This window comes from Furipterus horrens, unplaced genomic scaffold (genome assembly GCF_987537825.1).
Source record: "Furipterus horrens unplaced genomic scaffold, mFurHor1.1.pri manual_scaffold_17, whole genome shotgun sequence".
NCBI classification, from domain to species: Eukaryota; Metazoa; Chordata; class Mammalia; order Chiroptera; family Furipteridae; genus Furipterus; species Furipterus horrens.
This window is the reverse complement of record NW_028327187.1, coordinates 39,393,462-39,408,540: the sequence shown is the minus strand read 5'-3', so window position 1 is coordinate 39,408,540 and position 15,079 is coordinate 39,393,462. Positions and strand designations below refer to the sequence as shown.

The 15,079-nt window shown below is 40.1% G+C and overlaps 1 protein-coding gene across 1 annotated transcript; it reads right to left on the bottom strand.

The window, feature by feature from the left end:
* NKRF (NFKB repressing factor) lies at positions 1 to 14,801 on the bottom strand. The gene is made up of 3 exons (XM_090265010.1): positions 14,138 to 14,801; positions 3,562 to 3,692; positions 1 to 2,469 (listed from the first exon to the last, which is right to left on the bottom strand). Exons 1-3 carry the CDS (start codon positions 14,401 to 14,403, stop codon positions 512 to 514), a joined length of 2,355 nt encoding a protein of 784 aa, XP_090121136.1. The 5' UTR covers positions 14,404 to 14,801; the 3' UTR covers positions 1 to 511.
* Positions 14,802 to 15,079: the final 278 nt, after the last annotated feature.

Sequence of the window (15,079 nt, the reverse complement as noted above, 5' to 3'; positions counted from 1 at the left end):
AAAATTTTACATCATTTAGTCTGTAAGGACATTTACACATACAGCACAATTTACTGTTAAACATTCTATAACTGGCTTCACAGAAAGATGAAAATAGATAATACAAAATGATCTGACATCTGAAGTCTGGAAATAAGACTGTAATTTTATTGTAGTTAATATCAACCTCACATATTGTTGCAGATTGCTGTGCTATGCCCTTTAAATTGGGAATTTCTTTCTCAGGGTGAAATTCCACTTGGATATGCATTCTTGCTTTGTACAAACTACTAAAGTCTGAGGGGCACAGCAATATCAAAGACACAAACGGTAACTGCACAATATCATCTGCTGGATTAAGCTAATACAAGTGGACAGAATTTTTCAGGTTCCAATACCTAATAAAGCACTATGTGAAATGAACAAGGTGAAACATCTTAAGAATGAATATATTCTGCAACTGGGACACGTAGCATTTCTTTGATTCATATATATGCCTCATTAGGCATTTACAAAATAAATTAGTAAGATCTCAATTTGCTTGGGGCATCACAAGCTCGTAATGCCCCACTTGGCCTTCCTGTTTGAGCTGATCTAGTAGGTCTTCCTTCCGTCTTTTTCTACCTACCACCAGGTACCTATCATGACCTACCCCATGAGACTTACTCTTAAGACCATACTTCTGGGCAATCTGATGTATTTGCTTCCGCTCATCATTAGTCAGCTCTGTAGAGAAAGTCAAATCCGTGTGGCTCTCAGAGCGGGCGTAGTTTCTGATGATCTGTTCAATATCTCTCTTGGCAATTTTATTTACCCTTTCTACATCAAGACCAAGCCCTTCCCGCTTATGCTGCTCTTTGACAGAGATTGGCTCCCGAATGCCCTCGCCAGATTTACCTAAACCACCACCTGTCCAACCCATCTTTCTCAGCAGCTGATTCCCTATGTTATCTTCTTTGATTTGCTGTTTGTAAGCCTCCTCTGCTGAGCGGCCCTGAATTTCATTTCTTGAAATCACATCTTCAATAGCTCCTTTCTTCAAGTTGTTAATGACAGTAGGCTGGGTCTTTTTGAGGGTTTTCACCGCTTCCCCAGCAGCTTCATATTTGACAGTTTTCTTCACCCCAATTGCTTCTGCAATTACTTCACTCTCTAGAATCACCTTGCATTTCCATCGGAGGCCTGTCATTCTTTCATAGACATATTCAACTGTCATTCGATTAAACTGAGCCGTGTCGTTGAGCGTGCACACAGGATTTGAAGAATTTTCGTAAACTACAAGATCCTTTATATCCTTCTTCTTGCCAGATCCCCTGGGTGAAGAGCCTGTTTGGCACTGTGAACTTTTGACAGACGGATAAGTGGGTTGTGTTTTTTGAAGGATTTTCAAAGCCTCATCAGCAGCTGCATGTTTACTTGTTTTTTTGGTTCCATAACCTTCAGCTAAGCAATGATTTTGCAAAAACACTTGACAACGCCATGTGCGATTTGGCATCATCTCATATTTGTATTCAACTGACATTTTGTTGTATGAAGCAGAATTATTAAGGATACCAATTGCATCATTTGCATTTTCTGTAAGGACAAAATTGGTCCAGTGTTTGGCAGAAGCATTAAAAATTGGCTGCCCAGAGGCATCTTTAGCCAGCACCACCAGCTCTTCTGGTGGTTTCAGAGCTGGAGGAAATTCATATGAAGGCATGCCAATCTGACACACCACAAGGTCCTCTCCAAATGTGTGCTTGAATTTCCGTTGGATAACCCTAACTTCAATACGTTTCTGCAAGAGTTTTACAGCTAGCTCAGTAGCTCGATCCCTGGACCCATTCTTGCTGCCAGCATAACCTGTAGTTAAGTAGATATTTTGGCATCTAACTTCACAAGCGTAACCATCTGTTAGGAGTTTTTTATTTTTGGGGATGTCAGCAGGAGGAATTTCTTTTAAAGGAGCATATATATACTCAGGATTTGTTTTACATGCCTGAATACAACGCGTTAACATGTATGTATAATTAATTTTATCAGATCCAGAAATCATCTCTGGATTAGAAAGGTTGTTCCAGATAGTTGCTGTTAATTTTTCAATAAAATACTGCTTCTCGGCTACCACTGACTCAGGAAATGTCTGTGATGGTGAAGGCTCAGGAGGTGACTGAGAGTTTGCCTGCTGTGATGTGCTGCTTGGGGCTGGGTTCCCACTGTCAAAATACATGTTGGCTGTTACAGGCTGGTCTTTTGTGAAAATAAATCCTGATGAATCACAATACTGAGAATTCCCATCTTGTATACTGAAAGAGTCTTGAGTATAATCTTGGTAGATGTTTCTTGGCATGCTGGCAAAATGTGTTTGTTCATTTACCTCTTTTGTCTGAGGATCATAAGGATCTTCCTGTCTTTCATCTTTTGAACTACTAGCTACAAAATGTACAGGCTCAAAACGAGGTCTCACATGGAATTTGGAACCGGCTTGCTTTTTAGGAGGATTTTGACCTATAGAATGAGTGAAATTTACAATTCATTACAAAGGGAATATTTAAAAAAAAACAAAACACCCAAGCAGGAAAATAGTACCAACCATATTATTTGCAAGCTGCATTGTTGGTACAAGATACTTCCCATCACAAAAACTTCAGGTTATTTAGGTGAAGGGATTCAAATATCAACGTAAGGTTCCAACATAAAGAGGGAATGCTTCCCGTCCTTCCATGTGTAAGGGAAGGGACTTGATAGAAAATACACCATTAAACCAAATATGAAGGTCACCACCACGCATGACTGGTAGATGCTTTTGCATCTAATGAGTTAAAGCACAGGTGAAGTGTACTGAGTAAGAAGTTGTTCCAGTATAATCTCATACCACCTGTACTGCAAAGCCCTCTTCTTAAGGACTGCAAATGGAACACATGGCTCTACTGCAACAGAGATGATGGCCAGAGGCATTTACAAAGCTTCTCTCTTTTGTACCAGTGGTGAGTGACTCTGTGCTGGTGTTTTACATAGTTGTGACTAAAAATCAAATAAAAATAATTATAAAAAGATCCCAAAGATTCTCAACTTCAAAATCTTATCTGTGACCTATTCTACACAAGAGAGCGTTAGCTATATTTTATTTCTAGAACTAGCAACAGCTGGAAACTAATGATTTATGAGGGATATCAAATTTAAAGCTATGGAAGAACTCTGTTGAAGCTATACCAGACACTAGAGCTTCCTCCCTATAACACTGTTCAGTAGAAAGCTGGTCCATCTTGGACCCATCCAAGAGGATTTAGTTACTTAGATGCTCAAATGATCAGAGTATAAGGTTTTTCTATTTAGAAGGAGGTTCATGGCATGGACTCCGAGGATAGCATTATAGTGTGACTTAATTCTTAGACTTCAGTTCTATTTAGCCTCCTCAAAAACAAAAACAAAAACAAAAAAAAACCCTGTACATAACTAAAAGTTAAGATTCTTTTACATTTGTGTAAGATCCAAAGTTACCAATGTTACTTAAAATCATATACCACAACACTCATATAGTTTTAAAAAAAGGCCATGTAGTTTCTTCAAATCCCACCTTCCAGAAATGAGCATACTCACCATCACATGTTGAAAGGTGACGTTTTTGACCTTTGGAAGGTTTGGACAGCATCAGATCATATGAAGGCATCTCCCCAATATCAATACCTTCAGCCATTTGAAGAATTTTTTCCATCAAGCGTGGGCTGTACCTATTTAAATTAATATAATCTACCATTAAAACATATAAGAATAGTTTATTTTTTAAAAGCTTCTAACTGAGCCAATCTTATAATTGTTCCCACAGAACTTTTTAAACAGAGTATCTTGGCTATAAAACTAAAGACTCTGCCCTAAAAACTTACCTATCAAATGAGTAATTATGTTACTGTCATTATAAGACATACAAACATAAAATCAAGAAATGTAAGCCAATATCATCATTAAGTCCACAAACAACAAGTGCTGGGGAGGATGTGGAGAAAGGGGACTTTAGTGCACTGTTGGTGGGAGTGCAGACTGGTGCAACCACTGTGGAAAACAGTATGGAGGGTCCTTACAAAATTAAAAATGGAACTGCCTTATGACCCAGCAATTCTACTTTTGGGTATATATCTGAAGAAACCCAAACCACTAATTCAAAAGAATATACGCACCCCTATGTTCATTGCAGTGTTATGAGGGAGGACCCCTCCAAAAATGGAATTATCTTCTGAAGGATGAGCCTCTTGTAGTACATACAGGCTTAACCCACCAGGTGAGTGTTCTAGGAAACTATCTGTATCAGTGTACCAGCTGGCGTTGTTCTGAGAGGCTGCCTTTGGCTTCAGTGAATTTTTTTTGGAAGGCTCTTTCATCGCATTTGCCCATTTCATGATGGGTAATTTACGGGCACACCTGCCCACACCACACTGAGTGTTTAGCAGTTTTTGACTAAAAATGGTGTGACACCCCCACCCCACCCTACCCTCCCTATTCACCTGATCTTGCCCCAAGCAACTTTTTTTTTTGTTTCCCTGGATGAAAAAAGTCCTCAAAGGGAAACATTTTGCCAATGTGGAAGAGGTGAAACAAAAAATGGCAGAAGCACTAAAAGGCATGAAAATCAACAAGTTCAAAAACTGTGTTGAGCAGTGGAAAAAACACCTCAATAGGTGTATTACATGAAGAGTACTTTGAAGGTGACTGAAGTTTTAACATGTAAGAATAAACACACAATTTTTAATAAATAAATTCCAGGTTTTTTGGGTCCCCCCTCGTAATTACAATAGACAAGATATGTAAGCAACCTAAGTGTCAAAAAAGTGGTTTTGTGTGTGTGTGTGTCTAAAATAGATTATTACTGGGCCATAAAATCTTACCATCTGTGACAGTATGTATGGACCTAGAGAGTATTATGCTAAGTGAAATAAGTCAGGGAAAGATAAATGCCATGTGATCTCACTTATATGGAGAATCTAAAGAACAAAATAAATGAACAAACAAAATTGAAACAGACTCAGACACAGAGAACAGGCTGTTGACTGTCAAAAGTGGGGGGTGTTGGAGACTGGGTTAAGAGATAAAGGGATTAAGCAGTACAGATTGGTAGTTATAAAACAGTCATGGGGATGTAAAGTACAGCACTAGGAATAGAGTCAATAATATAACTATGTATGGTGCCTGGTGGGTACTGGAAATATTGGGGAGCACTTTGTAAAGTACTGGGTCGGTCAAAAAGTCCGTTTAGTTTTTTTCCATAAAATAAAAGATGCATTTTTCATTTTTACCAATAACTTTAGTGATTTGAATATTCTGAGTATATTTGGCTTCTAGTGGGTACAGGCCATGGGTGCCGCTAAACATCTTCCAATGCATAAGACAGCCCCACAGCAAAGAATTTATTTCACCAAAATGTCAAAAGCACCAAGAAACTTCACAAACCACATCTGACACATTCGATCAGTTACAGCACATTCTCCATACACTGCACAAATCTTTTTCTGCATCCAGCTGAGCTTTTACCTTTCTTGAAATAATAAAGCTTAATACACTGAAAACATTGTATATTTTCTTCCATTTTCAAATATGAAAGTGGCTGCACAACAATGCACCAATTTTGTTGTTATTTTTAAATACACACTGATATGACAGCTGTCACAATACAATCTAACAAAAATGTTTTGAATTAAGTTAAAGACAACTAAGCACTACTAGAGCCATCATATGGAAAAGAATAACTAAAACTTTTTGGCCAACACAATATATTATTGTCTATCCACTATGCTATACACCTGAAACTAAGTTAAAACAATATTGAATGTAAACTGTAATTTAAAAATAAATTTTAAAGTTCTTTAAAATTTTTTAAGCTCGGGCCTTATCTTTAAGTTTGAATTGAAAGCATCCATATAAACTCGAATTTATTTTTCTCTATCATAAATGTATATTATATGTAAATAATTATGTTTATATATTTCAAAAAGCACTAAGAGTGTTAGGATCTAGATGGGGATTTATATTATTTCCCATGAAAAAGCATCAGGATCTTTAGAGAAACGGCTGACTCCAAGCATGGGTCAAGAAATGTATAAGATGAGCCTGGAAGATACTCTTGTGCCTGAAAACAAGGAAGCTGTCAACAACTTCAGGAATTGTGTCAAATGGACTCAGAAGCCAACTTGAATAGCTGCCCACTGGCAAAGAAAGCCAACTTGAGTATCATCAGTAAGAACAATAACAACAGTGAACTGAGACAAATCAAGTATGTTAAAAATCCATTAGTTCAAAAAGATACTTATAAATTCATTATTGGTCACCTTTGGAGGATGGTAGAGAATCAAGTCATTATTCTAAAAACAGGTAATATAAGAAAGCAAGTATTTATCTGGCATTTTCCATGCAAACTATACCTCAGAGCAACTGAAGAGTTGATGAAGAAAATCTCTTTTACAAGAGCAGCCCAGCTAATAAGTGTAGGAATGGCACACTACTACCATTTTGCAACCCATAATGGAATAATAAATGATCATCAATGCCTCTTAGTCTATTAGATGAAAATTTGATGGGGAAGAACCCAGAAAGACCCACACAAACATGCTCACCTGATTGTTGACAAATCTGCAAAACCAATTGAATGGAGGAAGGACAGCCTTTTCAACAAAGTGCTGAAGCAAGTGGGCATCTGTGACATGCAGGCAACAAACAAAACCTCAACCTACACCTCAAACTTTATACAAAAAATAATTCAAAATGTATCAAAGACCTAAATGTAAAATGTAAACTTATACAACTTTTTAAAAAACAGGAGAAAATCTTCCAGATCTAAGGCTAGGCAAACAGTACTTATACTTGACACCAAAAGCATGATCCATAAAAGGAAAAAGTGATAAAATGCACTTCAAAATCAAAAATTTTGCTCTCAAAAAACCCTGTGAAGAGGATGAAAAGACAACCTACAAACTGGGAGAAATATCTGCAAACCACACACTTGACAAAAAACTAGTATATAGTAGAAAAGGCCTCTCAAAACTCAACAGTAAAAATGTACATATATATTAAATTAAAAAACAAAATACATGAAAATGCCTCAAACAGTGTGGCTCAGTTGGCTGGGTATCATCCCACAAAGTGAAAGGTTGCTGGCTCGATTGCCAGTCAGGGCACATGCCTGGATTGCAGGTTTGGTCCCAGTCAGGATGCTTTTAAGATGCAATCAATCGACGATGTTTCTGTCCATCTCTTTCTCCATCCCCTCCCCTCTCTCTAAAAAATAAATAAAATCTTTTTTATAAAAGGAGTTGAAGTTTGGCCATAAGCGAGCTCTTCCAAGGATATTTAAAAATAGACATGAACAGAACATTTCAACAAATAGATATAGATTGCATATAAACACATTGAAAAGATGTTCAACATCATTAGCCACCAGAGAAATGCAATTTAAAACCACAATGAGATATCACTACACACCTATCATAATGGCTAAAATAAAAAATAGTGACAACACCAAATGCTAGCAAGGATGCTGAGAATCTGGATCACTTATACATTGCTGGTTGGAATGTAAAATAGTATGGCCACTCTGCAAAACAACTTGAAAGTCTGTTACAAAATTAAATGTGTGATCACCACACAATCTACCAAGTACACTCTTGGGCATTTATCTCAGAGAAATGAAAATGCAGGATCATGCAAAAACATACGTTCACGGAAGCTGTATTTGTAACAATCAAAAATTGCAATCAGCACAGGTGTCCTTTAACAGATGAATGGTTAAACTCTGGCATATACACACCATGGAACCAGGAATAAAAATGGATAGCTCTGGCTGGTGTGGCTGAGTGGATTGAGCTCTGGCCTGTGAACCAAAAGGTCAGTGGTTTGATTCCCAGTCAGGGCACATGCCTGGATTGCGGGCTAGGCCCCCAGTTGGGGGTGCAGGAGAGGCAACCAACGGATGTATCTCTCACACACTACTATTCCCCTTCTTTCCCCTTTCTCTAAAATAAATAATTAATAAAATCTTTTTTAAAAAGAAAGTAAAAGAAGAGGGGAACTGTTTATAGGTTAAAAGAGACAGATCAACTATGAACCTTGTTTGGATCATGAATCAAGCAAACCAACTGCAAAAAGACATTTTGAGACAAATGGGAAAAACTGAACATTGGATGATTTTAAGAAAGTATTGTTTAGCCCTGGCCAGTGTGGCTCAGTTGGTTGGACCTCATCTGGCAAGGCAAAAGGTCACTGGTTGGATTCCCAGGGTCAGGACACAGGACTGGGTTGCAGGCACTCCCCTCCAGTTGGGGCATGCGCGAGGGGCAGCCGATCAGTGTTTCTACCTTAGAAATCAATATTTCTCTCCCCCTTTCCCTCTCTCTAAAAATAAATAAAAACTTGTCTGGTATAGATACATACTGAAGTTTTCACAGGAGAAATGATGTCAAGATTTTCTTTAATATACTCCAGACTATCTCCCACAAAAATAAAAAAATAAAAACTGGGGGTAAATTAGATGAAATGAGTAGGAGAGCATAAGAGACTATTGATAATTGTTGAAGTCAAGTGCTGGGTTACATGGGTGCTCATTAAACTCTTCTGTATGTGTCTGGCTGTTCCATAACAAAGAGTTTTAAAACACACAATTCTAAAAAGGGCTTCTTAAGTCGATTTGCTGCGTCACAGGACATCATTTTACTGCACAGAAACCAAAATATGGGCTCAAGTGAAATTTTGTTGTCATGGGGATGTACTCACACTTTCTACCTGTGGCCTTTCCCAACCTGAGACCAAAAAAGAGACTCCTGGTAGCATTTGAGAGGAAAGCTCTTAAGTAACTACCACACTTTAACCTGAATAGATTCTGAACTTGAAAGGGAGATAACATTTTCAGCACAATAGTTTTCACACCCACCAGATGTCTTTCTTTGCAAAGCAGAGAAGTCAAGACATGGTGGCCTTTTCTGACAGGACTACCAGAAGCAAGCCCGGCTGTAATCTGCACTTCAAACACTGCTCCTGCTGTTGCTGACACCAATATTTAAATGCCAAGAGTAATTTTATTTTCATTTTCTCTTACTCAAACATTGGAAAGCATAGCCTAAAAAATGTCATGTGTTCTATATATCACTTCCATTCAGACTTGGGAGTCCAATTTCCAAGGTATGAGATGAAGACTAGAGATTACGAAAAGGAGATAGTAGTCTATAAATCTTAAAACTGGTGATGCCACTTTTGCTACCAAAATTGGTACTACAACCAAGGCACTCACCTGGAATTGCTGTCAAAATTCTCCAGACCTTCAATTATAGTCTGATTCCAAACAGGGTATAAAACTGCAAATGGCAAGCATGTCGTAATCCAGTGTGCATGAATGATGCATGTGGGGCTCACTCCGTTCACACTCACTTTTCTCTCAGGTTTCTCCCAGCATCAGTAATGATTATACTACTTATTGTTTCCTATTAATTACACCTGCCACAAAATTCATCACCACCCATAGGCTACAAAAATAAACCTTTGTGTAGGTTGCCAGCATAATCAGCTTATCAGTCCTTTATTAGGAAGTCCTAATATTGAAGAAGGCCAAGCAGCTCAAACAGTAATGGAAAAGACCTTATAGCACCTAACACCTGACTACTCTAAGAACAATGCAAATAGCAATCTAGAGTCTTTAATAAGAGCACTAGGACTGCATTCCCATAAATTCTCCAGAGGTTAGCTATCCAGGGATAAAGAAGTGGTTCCACCAATTTAAAATGAGCCAAGACAGTAAAGCTTTCATTACTCAGTTTTTTATACTGTATTATTTTTTTTGTAGTGGATTTAAAGTAACACCTTTACTTCAGAAGTTTTATAGAATCCACCAAAAAAAGTACCTACCAATCTAATCACTGATAACTTCACTAACATTTTGGGGTTTACGTTTTATTCCTTTTCCTATGTTTCCCAAGCTACTTCCCCCCTCCCCCCTCCCATCACTATCAGATCATCTATGTTGATTTGCAATCTGGGAAGGGTTTTTTTCTTAATTTACTATGTTATAAGCTTTTCCCCCATGTCATTACCATATGAGACTTAATGGCTATACAGTAGTCCATCTTTGGAGGGATCATGATAAAAAATATCATTAATGGAAGTCTAATAAAGTGATTTTAAGATGCATGTACATTATATATTTAAGTCTGTTCATATATCAATTTGGTTATAAATATTTACAAAAGAAAATAAAAAATGTGCAGCAGGTCTTTAGGGTTTTCAAAAGTAGCTTATTATATACTAAGCTTTTGGAACTCTGGAGGCTATTCAATGGTCCCACCATGCTTAGCACATAAAAAAGATGATTTCTAGTGGACAAAGACATCTGAGTTCATGAATCTTATATTCTTTTAAGATTTTATTTATTTTTAGAGAGAGGGGAATGGAGGGAGAAAGAGAGGGCGAGAAACATGAATGTGTGGTTGCCTCTCGCATGCCCCCAACTGGGGACCTGGCCTGCAACCCAGGCATATGCCCTGACTGGGATTCGAACCAGCGACTCTTTGGTTCACAATCTGGCACTCGATCCACTGAGCCACAATAGCCAGGGCAAATCTTACATTCTTGAACAAAAACAGGTACATATAGGTGCATACTTATGATATATGGCACCTGAAATTCAATAAATATTCAGTAATAGATGCTTTCAAAAATGTTTAAATATATTAAACTGGTCTATTAAATCCAAGTAAAAAAAAAGCTGAGGTTTGGAAACTCAGCAAAGACTAGGATTGCCAAGTATAAAAGTATTTATTCAAAACTATTCATAAGACTCCTAACATAAGTGAATAACATACAACCAGAATATTGATACATCTTTTGAAGGCTCCACTCACACTTCATTAGCTGGTGACTGATGCCCTCTACCTACTACGGGCAAAGTTAGTTTTACAGCATGAGCCCGCTGGCATCTGCCTTCCAAACACGTCTTACATCAACAAGACAAGAGACAAATAATCAAGGTGGCAAAGCCAGTTTCATTTTAATATTAATTAATATCCCATCAAAGATCAATAGGCCAGGATTCTGATTCTAATCCTAGTGATAAAGAATGGAAAACTGAATGCTCCAGTTAACCAAACATTCTGCTTTGTTATACATTTATGTGCAATTTTTAAGTGAAAAACTGCACAATTCCTAGGCATTCATATGAACAATTATGTAAGTGTAGTAGATGTAGTTGATTAGAAGACTACTAACTTTTCATTAGCCACAAGATATATTTTAGACATTACTTGCAGAAAAAATTCTTGACAGATAGTTTACTTTTATGAAACAAATAAAAAAGTGAAGAGAAATAATTTCAGCTATTTGAGCTTCCTGGTTGCCTGGCTTACGATGGAAAAATAATGAAAAAGTACACTGGGAAACATTGCTTTATTTAATCCTATAAAGCAGTGGTTCTCATACTGGCATCACTTAATCATCAGCATCGCCTGGGGCCTTGTTAGAAACGCAAATTCTGAAATTCTGCGATGCCCCCCCACCTCAGACCTACTGAATCAGAAACCCCGGGGATGCGGCCCAGCAATCTGTGTTTTAACAATCCTAGCTGATGATTTTGATGCCTGCTTAAATTTGAGAACCACTGTTAACAGAGTTAAGAAGATACTCAAACTTGTTCCTTGAAAATCACCAGTCACCAAAGGAAATGAAACATGGTTCATCCCCAGCCAGCTTAACCTTATGATCAGGGAGTTCTCAAACATATCCTTTACCTAGGAGTTACTTCAGCCCCAAATGACACAAAACACAGGAAGTCCTGCTAAACAGGGGAAAAAGTGCAACAATTTGTCTTCTTGTTCCTGTTTACAACCTGTTCTAAAAGTCAAGGATGAACCTTGAACAACAAGTTCGCAATTTCAGTTTAGAATAGGCTGTTTCACCTTGTATTCTGCAGTTCCCTTGAGAGAAAAGTCTTCTGTCATGAAATAGACCAGAAAACAAGAGCTCTGTCAACATCAACATTAACAAGTATTGGAATATAGATTTCTTTGCCACCTGAAGATGCTAGCGTAAAGCCTGACTAAAATGGAAGACTGCACTTGGTTCCTAGCTTGGAAGATTTATTGCCTCTTCTTTCTCTTATATCTAAGTTAAGATATAACACAAACATTACTTTTCTGTTATGCTATTTGATAATGTTATGGCAACTTGGTGACATGGTGACTATAGTGTATATACTATACACAGATGTGCTTTGGCAAGTACACACACACACACACACACACACACAACACATTTTCTGAGTTTTTAACACTTATACCACTGGCCTGGTCTGTGTTTTTTAATGCCCTACTTATGTACAAGGCTGCTGTTGTTTAAATGAAATCCTGAGATATAATAATGATGTGGTTTGTGCCAGTTACTTGCTTTCACATCTGGTCCATCCTTTCCAAATATAGCAGCTGTATCTCAGTGGAAAGAGCATCAGAAGACTCCTGGGGCCTTGGAAAAGTCACTTAACTTCTTGGCGTCCATTGATTTAGCTGTGAAAATGAGACACCACCTAATTCCCAAGGTTGTTGTATTAAGTGAGATACACACATTTTTATATATTTTGTACATTATAACATTATATTTATTCATCCACTCACTCCACACAAATTTCCTGAGCAGCTATTATGCAGAAGGCACTCTTCTAGGCACTGAAAATAAAGATGTGAACAAGAAAGCATAAACCCTTTCTCCAAAGGAGCCTATATTCTACTGGGTAGGTTAAGATTTATTAACACAAAGGGTGGTTATTATCCTCCCACATAAGGATTTTTTTTAGGATTCAGCTTCTCCATGGTTTTCTGTAATATTAAGATCTATGGTAAAGGTACATTTTCAATGGCAAGAACAATATTGTTAAATGAAGGTCAACTAGATTTATGTGATTGACTTGATTAATAACTGAGGCTTCCCCAGTTGTAACCAGTTCCTCCAGCGAAATAGTAATTATCTCTGGAGGCAGAAATTACACTAACCTAGAGAAAATAGAAAAAATTAATTTTTGTGATGAGAGCAAAGTATCACATTGGGTACCACATTCAATAATTAAGGGTAAGAGGTGACAATCCTATTTGCCTGTATCTGTTACTCATTCCTGGCCTGAACTGGCTCAATTTGATCTGATCATTTCCCAGATTTTGTCATCCTTCCTAATAAAAAATTCACTGTGAGGCAGTGGTGTCAAAAAAGAAGCCCCTCAGTCTATCAAAGGAATAATTAGTCTAGTATAAGACTGATTTGGAGGTTCTGAAGGACAGAGGTGCATGTAGTCTTGTTTTTTAAAAAAATGCGTTGGAACCATACTGCAGTCTCCATCGAATGCAAAAAGCTCTCAAAGAGGCCTACTCAGAATGCGCACCAGGTTTAGGAAGGTGGGGGGGACACAAACACACACACACACCCGCACACCTAAAACCTCACCCGAGGCTAATTGTTAACCCTTCTGATCACAATTAAAGTGAAGTAAGGCAATCCATTTTCATACGAGCTATATCCATTTCTTTGTTTGAGTCCACACACCTTATGCGCAAATCTACAAGCAAGGCGGACCCTGTGGCTGAGACACCTCATACAAACCGCCTCAAAAGGAGACAGTACAACCCAGCGGGGGGCGGCGGCTGTTGTTTTATTTAATGGGATGGAAAGACAGTGGTCAGGAGGAGACTAGGATTAGAATGCATTCCCCACCCCACCCCCTTGGAGCCCCGACTGTAGGATATTCTCTGCGGATACCGCATCCCTGGAAGGTCCTACGCAGGTCCGAGGTTCTGCTACCCATCGTTTCCCCGGCCCTCCAAGAATCGTCACCACAGTGACCATCGGTAGTCACTGTGGTGGTCACTGTGGTGATCATTCCTCTTCCAGGCGCAACGCTATCCCTGGTCCTGGAGGGGCCGCTCCCGTGATGCTGGCACCTTCTAGCACTCATGTCATCCCCTACCACCTCACTCTTGCCAACCACCTCCACAGGCCAACAATGTCCTCCAGCATCTCCAAATCTCCAGCCTCTAAGCCCTCACACGTACCCTGCCCCCGTCCCTATCCCCCCATCATCGGTCCCCTATCCAGGTCCCTTAACCCGACCCGAATCCTATCACCGATCCCCTACCCCCGTCCCTTAGCCCGACCCGCACACCTTCCTCACCTGCAGCCCAGGAAAACGTGGTTGGTCCAGGCAGCGGAGAGCGCAAGGAGTTGGTCGAGGGCAGCCCCGGGATAGCTGTGCAGGTGCCGACAGATGAAACTGCGTCGCAGAGCCCACTGCCAGTCACTTTCGTGGCTATAGCGCCACTGCTCCAGCACTGGCTCAGGCGGGGGCGGCGGGAGGGGCGGCAGCGGCGGCGGCGGGAGGGGGGGCAAAGGCGGAGGCGACAGGAAGTCGCCCCCCAACAGAAGACGTCCGCCAGCCATCTTCTCCGCCCCCAAGCAGGGCCACCGGGGATGAAGCCGACTACCGACCTGGAGCAAGCGGGCACTGGGGCCAGTAGGAGGGGCGCGCCGTGGCGCGAAGACCAACTCTCAGGGGACTAGGGTGTGTGCATGGAGGGCGAATGTTAAAGAGGAAAAGGGGCTCACGTCCGGACGCCGGAGTGCACGCCTGCAGCACTCCAACTTGTGGTGGAGCAGGAGGGCGCCCGCTGCAGTAACACGCGTGCCGGGAACGCCAAGCCAGGCCCCGCGCTCCGCACTTCCAGTCACCCGCAGACTCACGCTCTGCGCGTGGAAAGGGGTGGGGGTAGACACGCGCACACTCTGCTACCCCTCCTCTTAAGTTCCAGCCTACCTACCCGCGTGCAGTCCGGCGGTTGTGAGCCAGTGCGCATGTGCTGCGGCTGATTTTCCTCCCCTTCTCCCCCCGAAACTTCCAAATCCCGTTCCCAAATATCGCGGGATGTGCATTTCCCCATTCTATGACGAATATGGGCCTTTGACGCACTGGGGTAACTAGCGGGGGTGGGTGGGTGGAGGGACTCCAGGAAGGGAACTTCGAAAGGTTCTCAGAGGTTCTGGAACATGTTTCCTTTACGTCCCTGGAAGACGACCTCGTGTGATTGGCAGCAATCGTCCGCCTGACGCTTTTCTTTGG

Excerpts from the sequence above, each read along its gene's own strand:
- NKRF (XM_090265010.1), bottom strand. The coding sequence starts at position 14,403 with ATGGCTGGCGGACGTCTTCTGTTGGGGGGCGACTTCCTGTCGCCTCCG. Across the intron at positions 3,693-14,137 it reads CACGTTTTCCTGGGCTGCAG|GTACAGCCCACGCTTGATGG; the intron begins GTGAGGAAGGTG and ends TAATTTAAATAG. Across the intron at positions 2,470-3,561 it reads TCACCTTTCAACATGTGATG|GTCAAAATCCTCCTAAAAAG; the intron begins GTGAGTATGCTC and ends CTCATTCTATAG.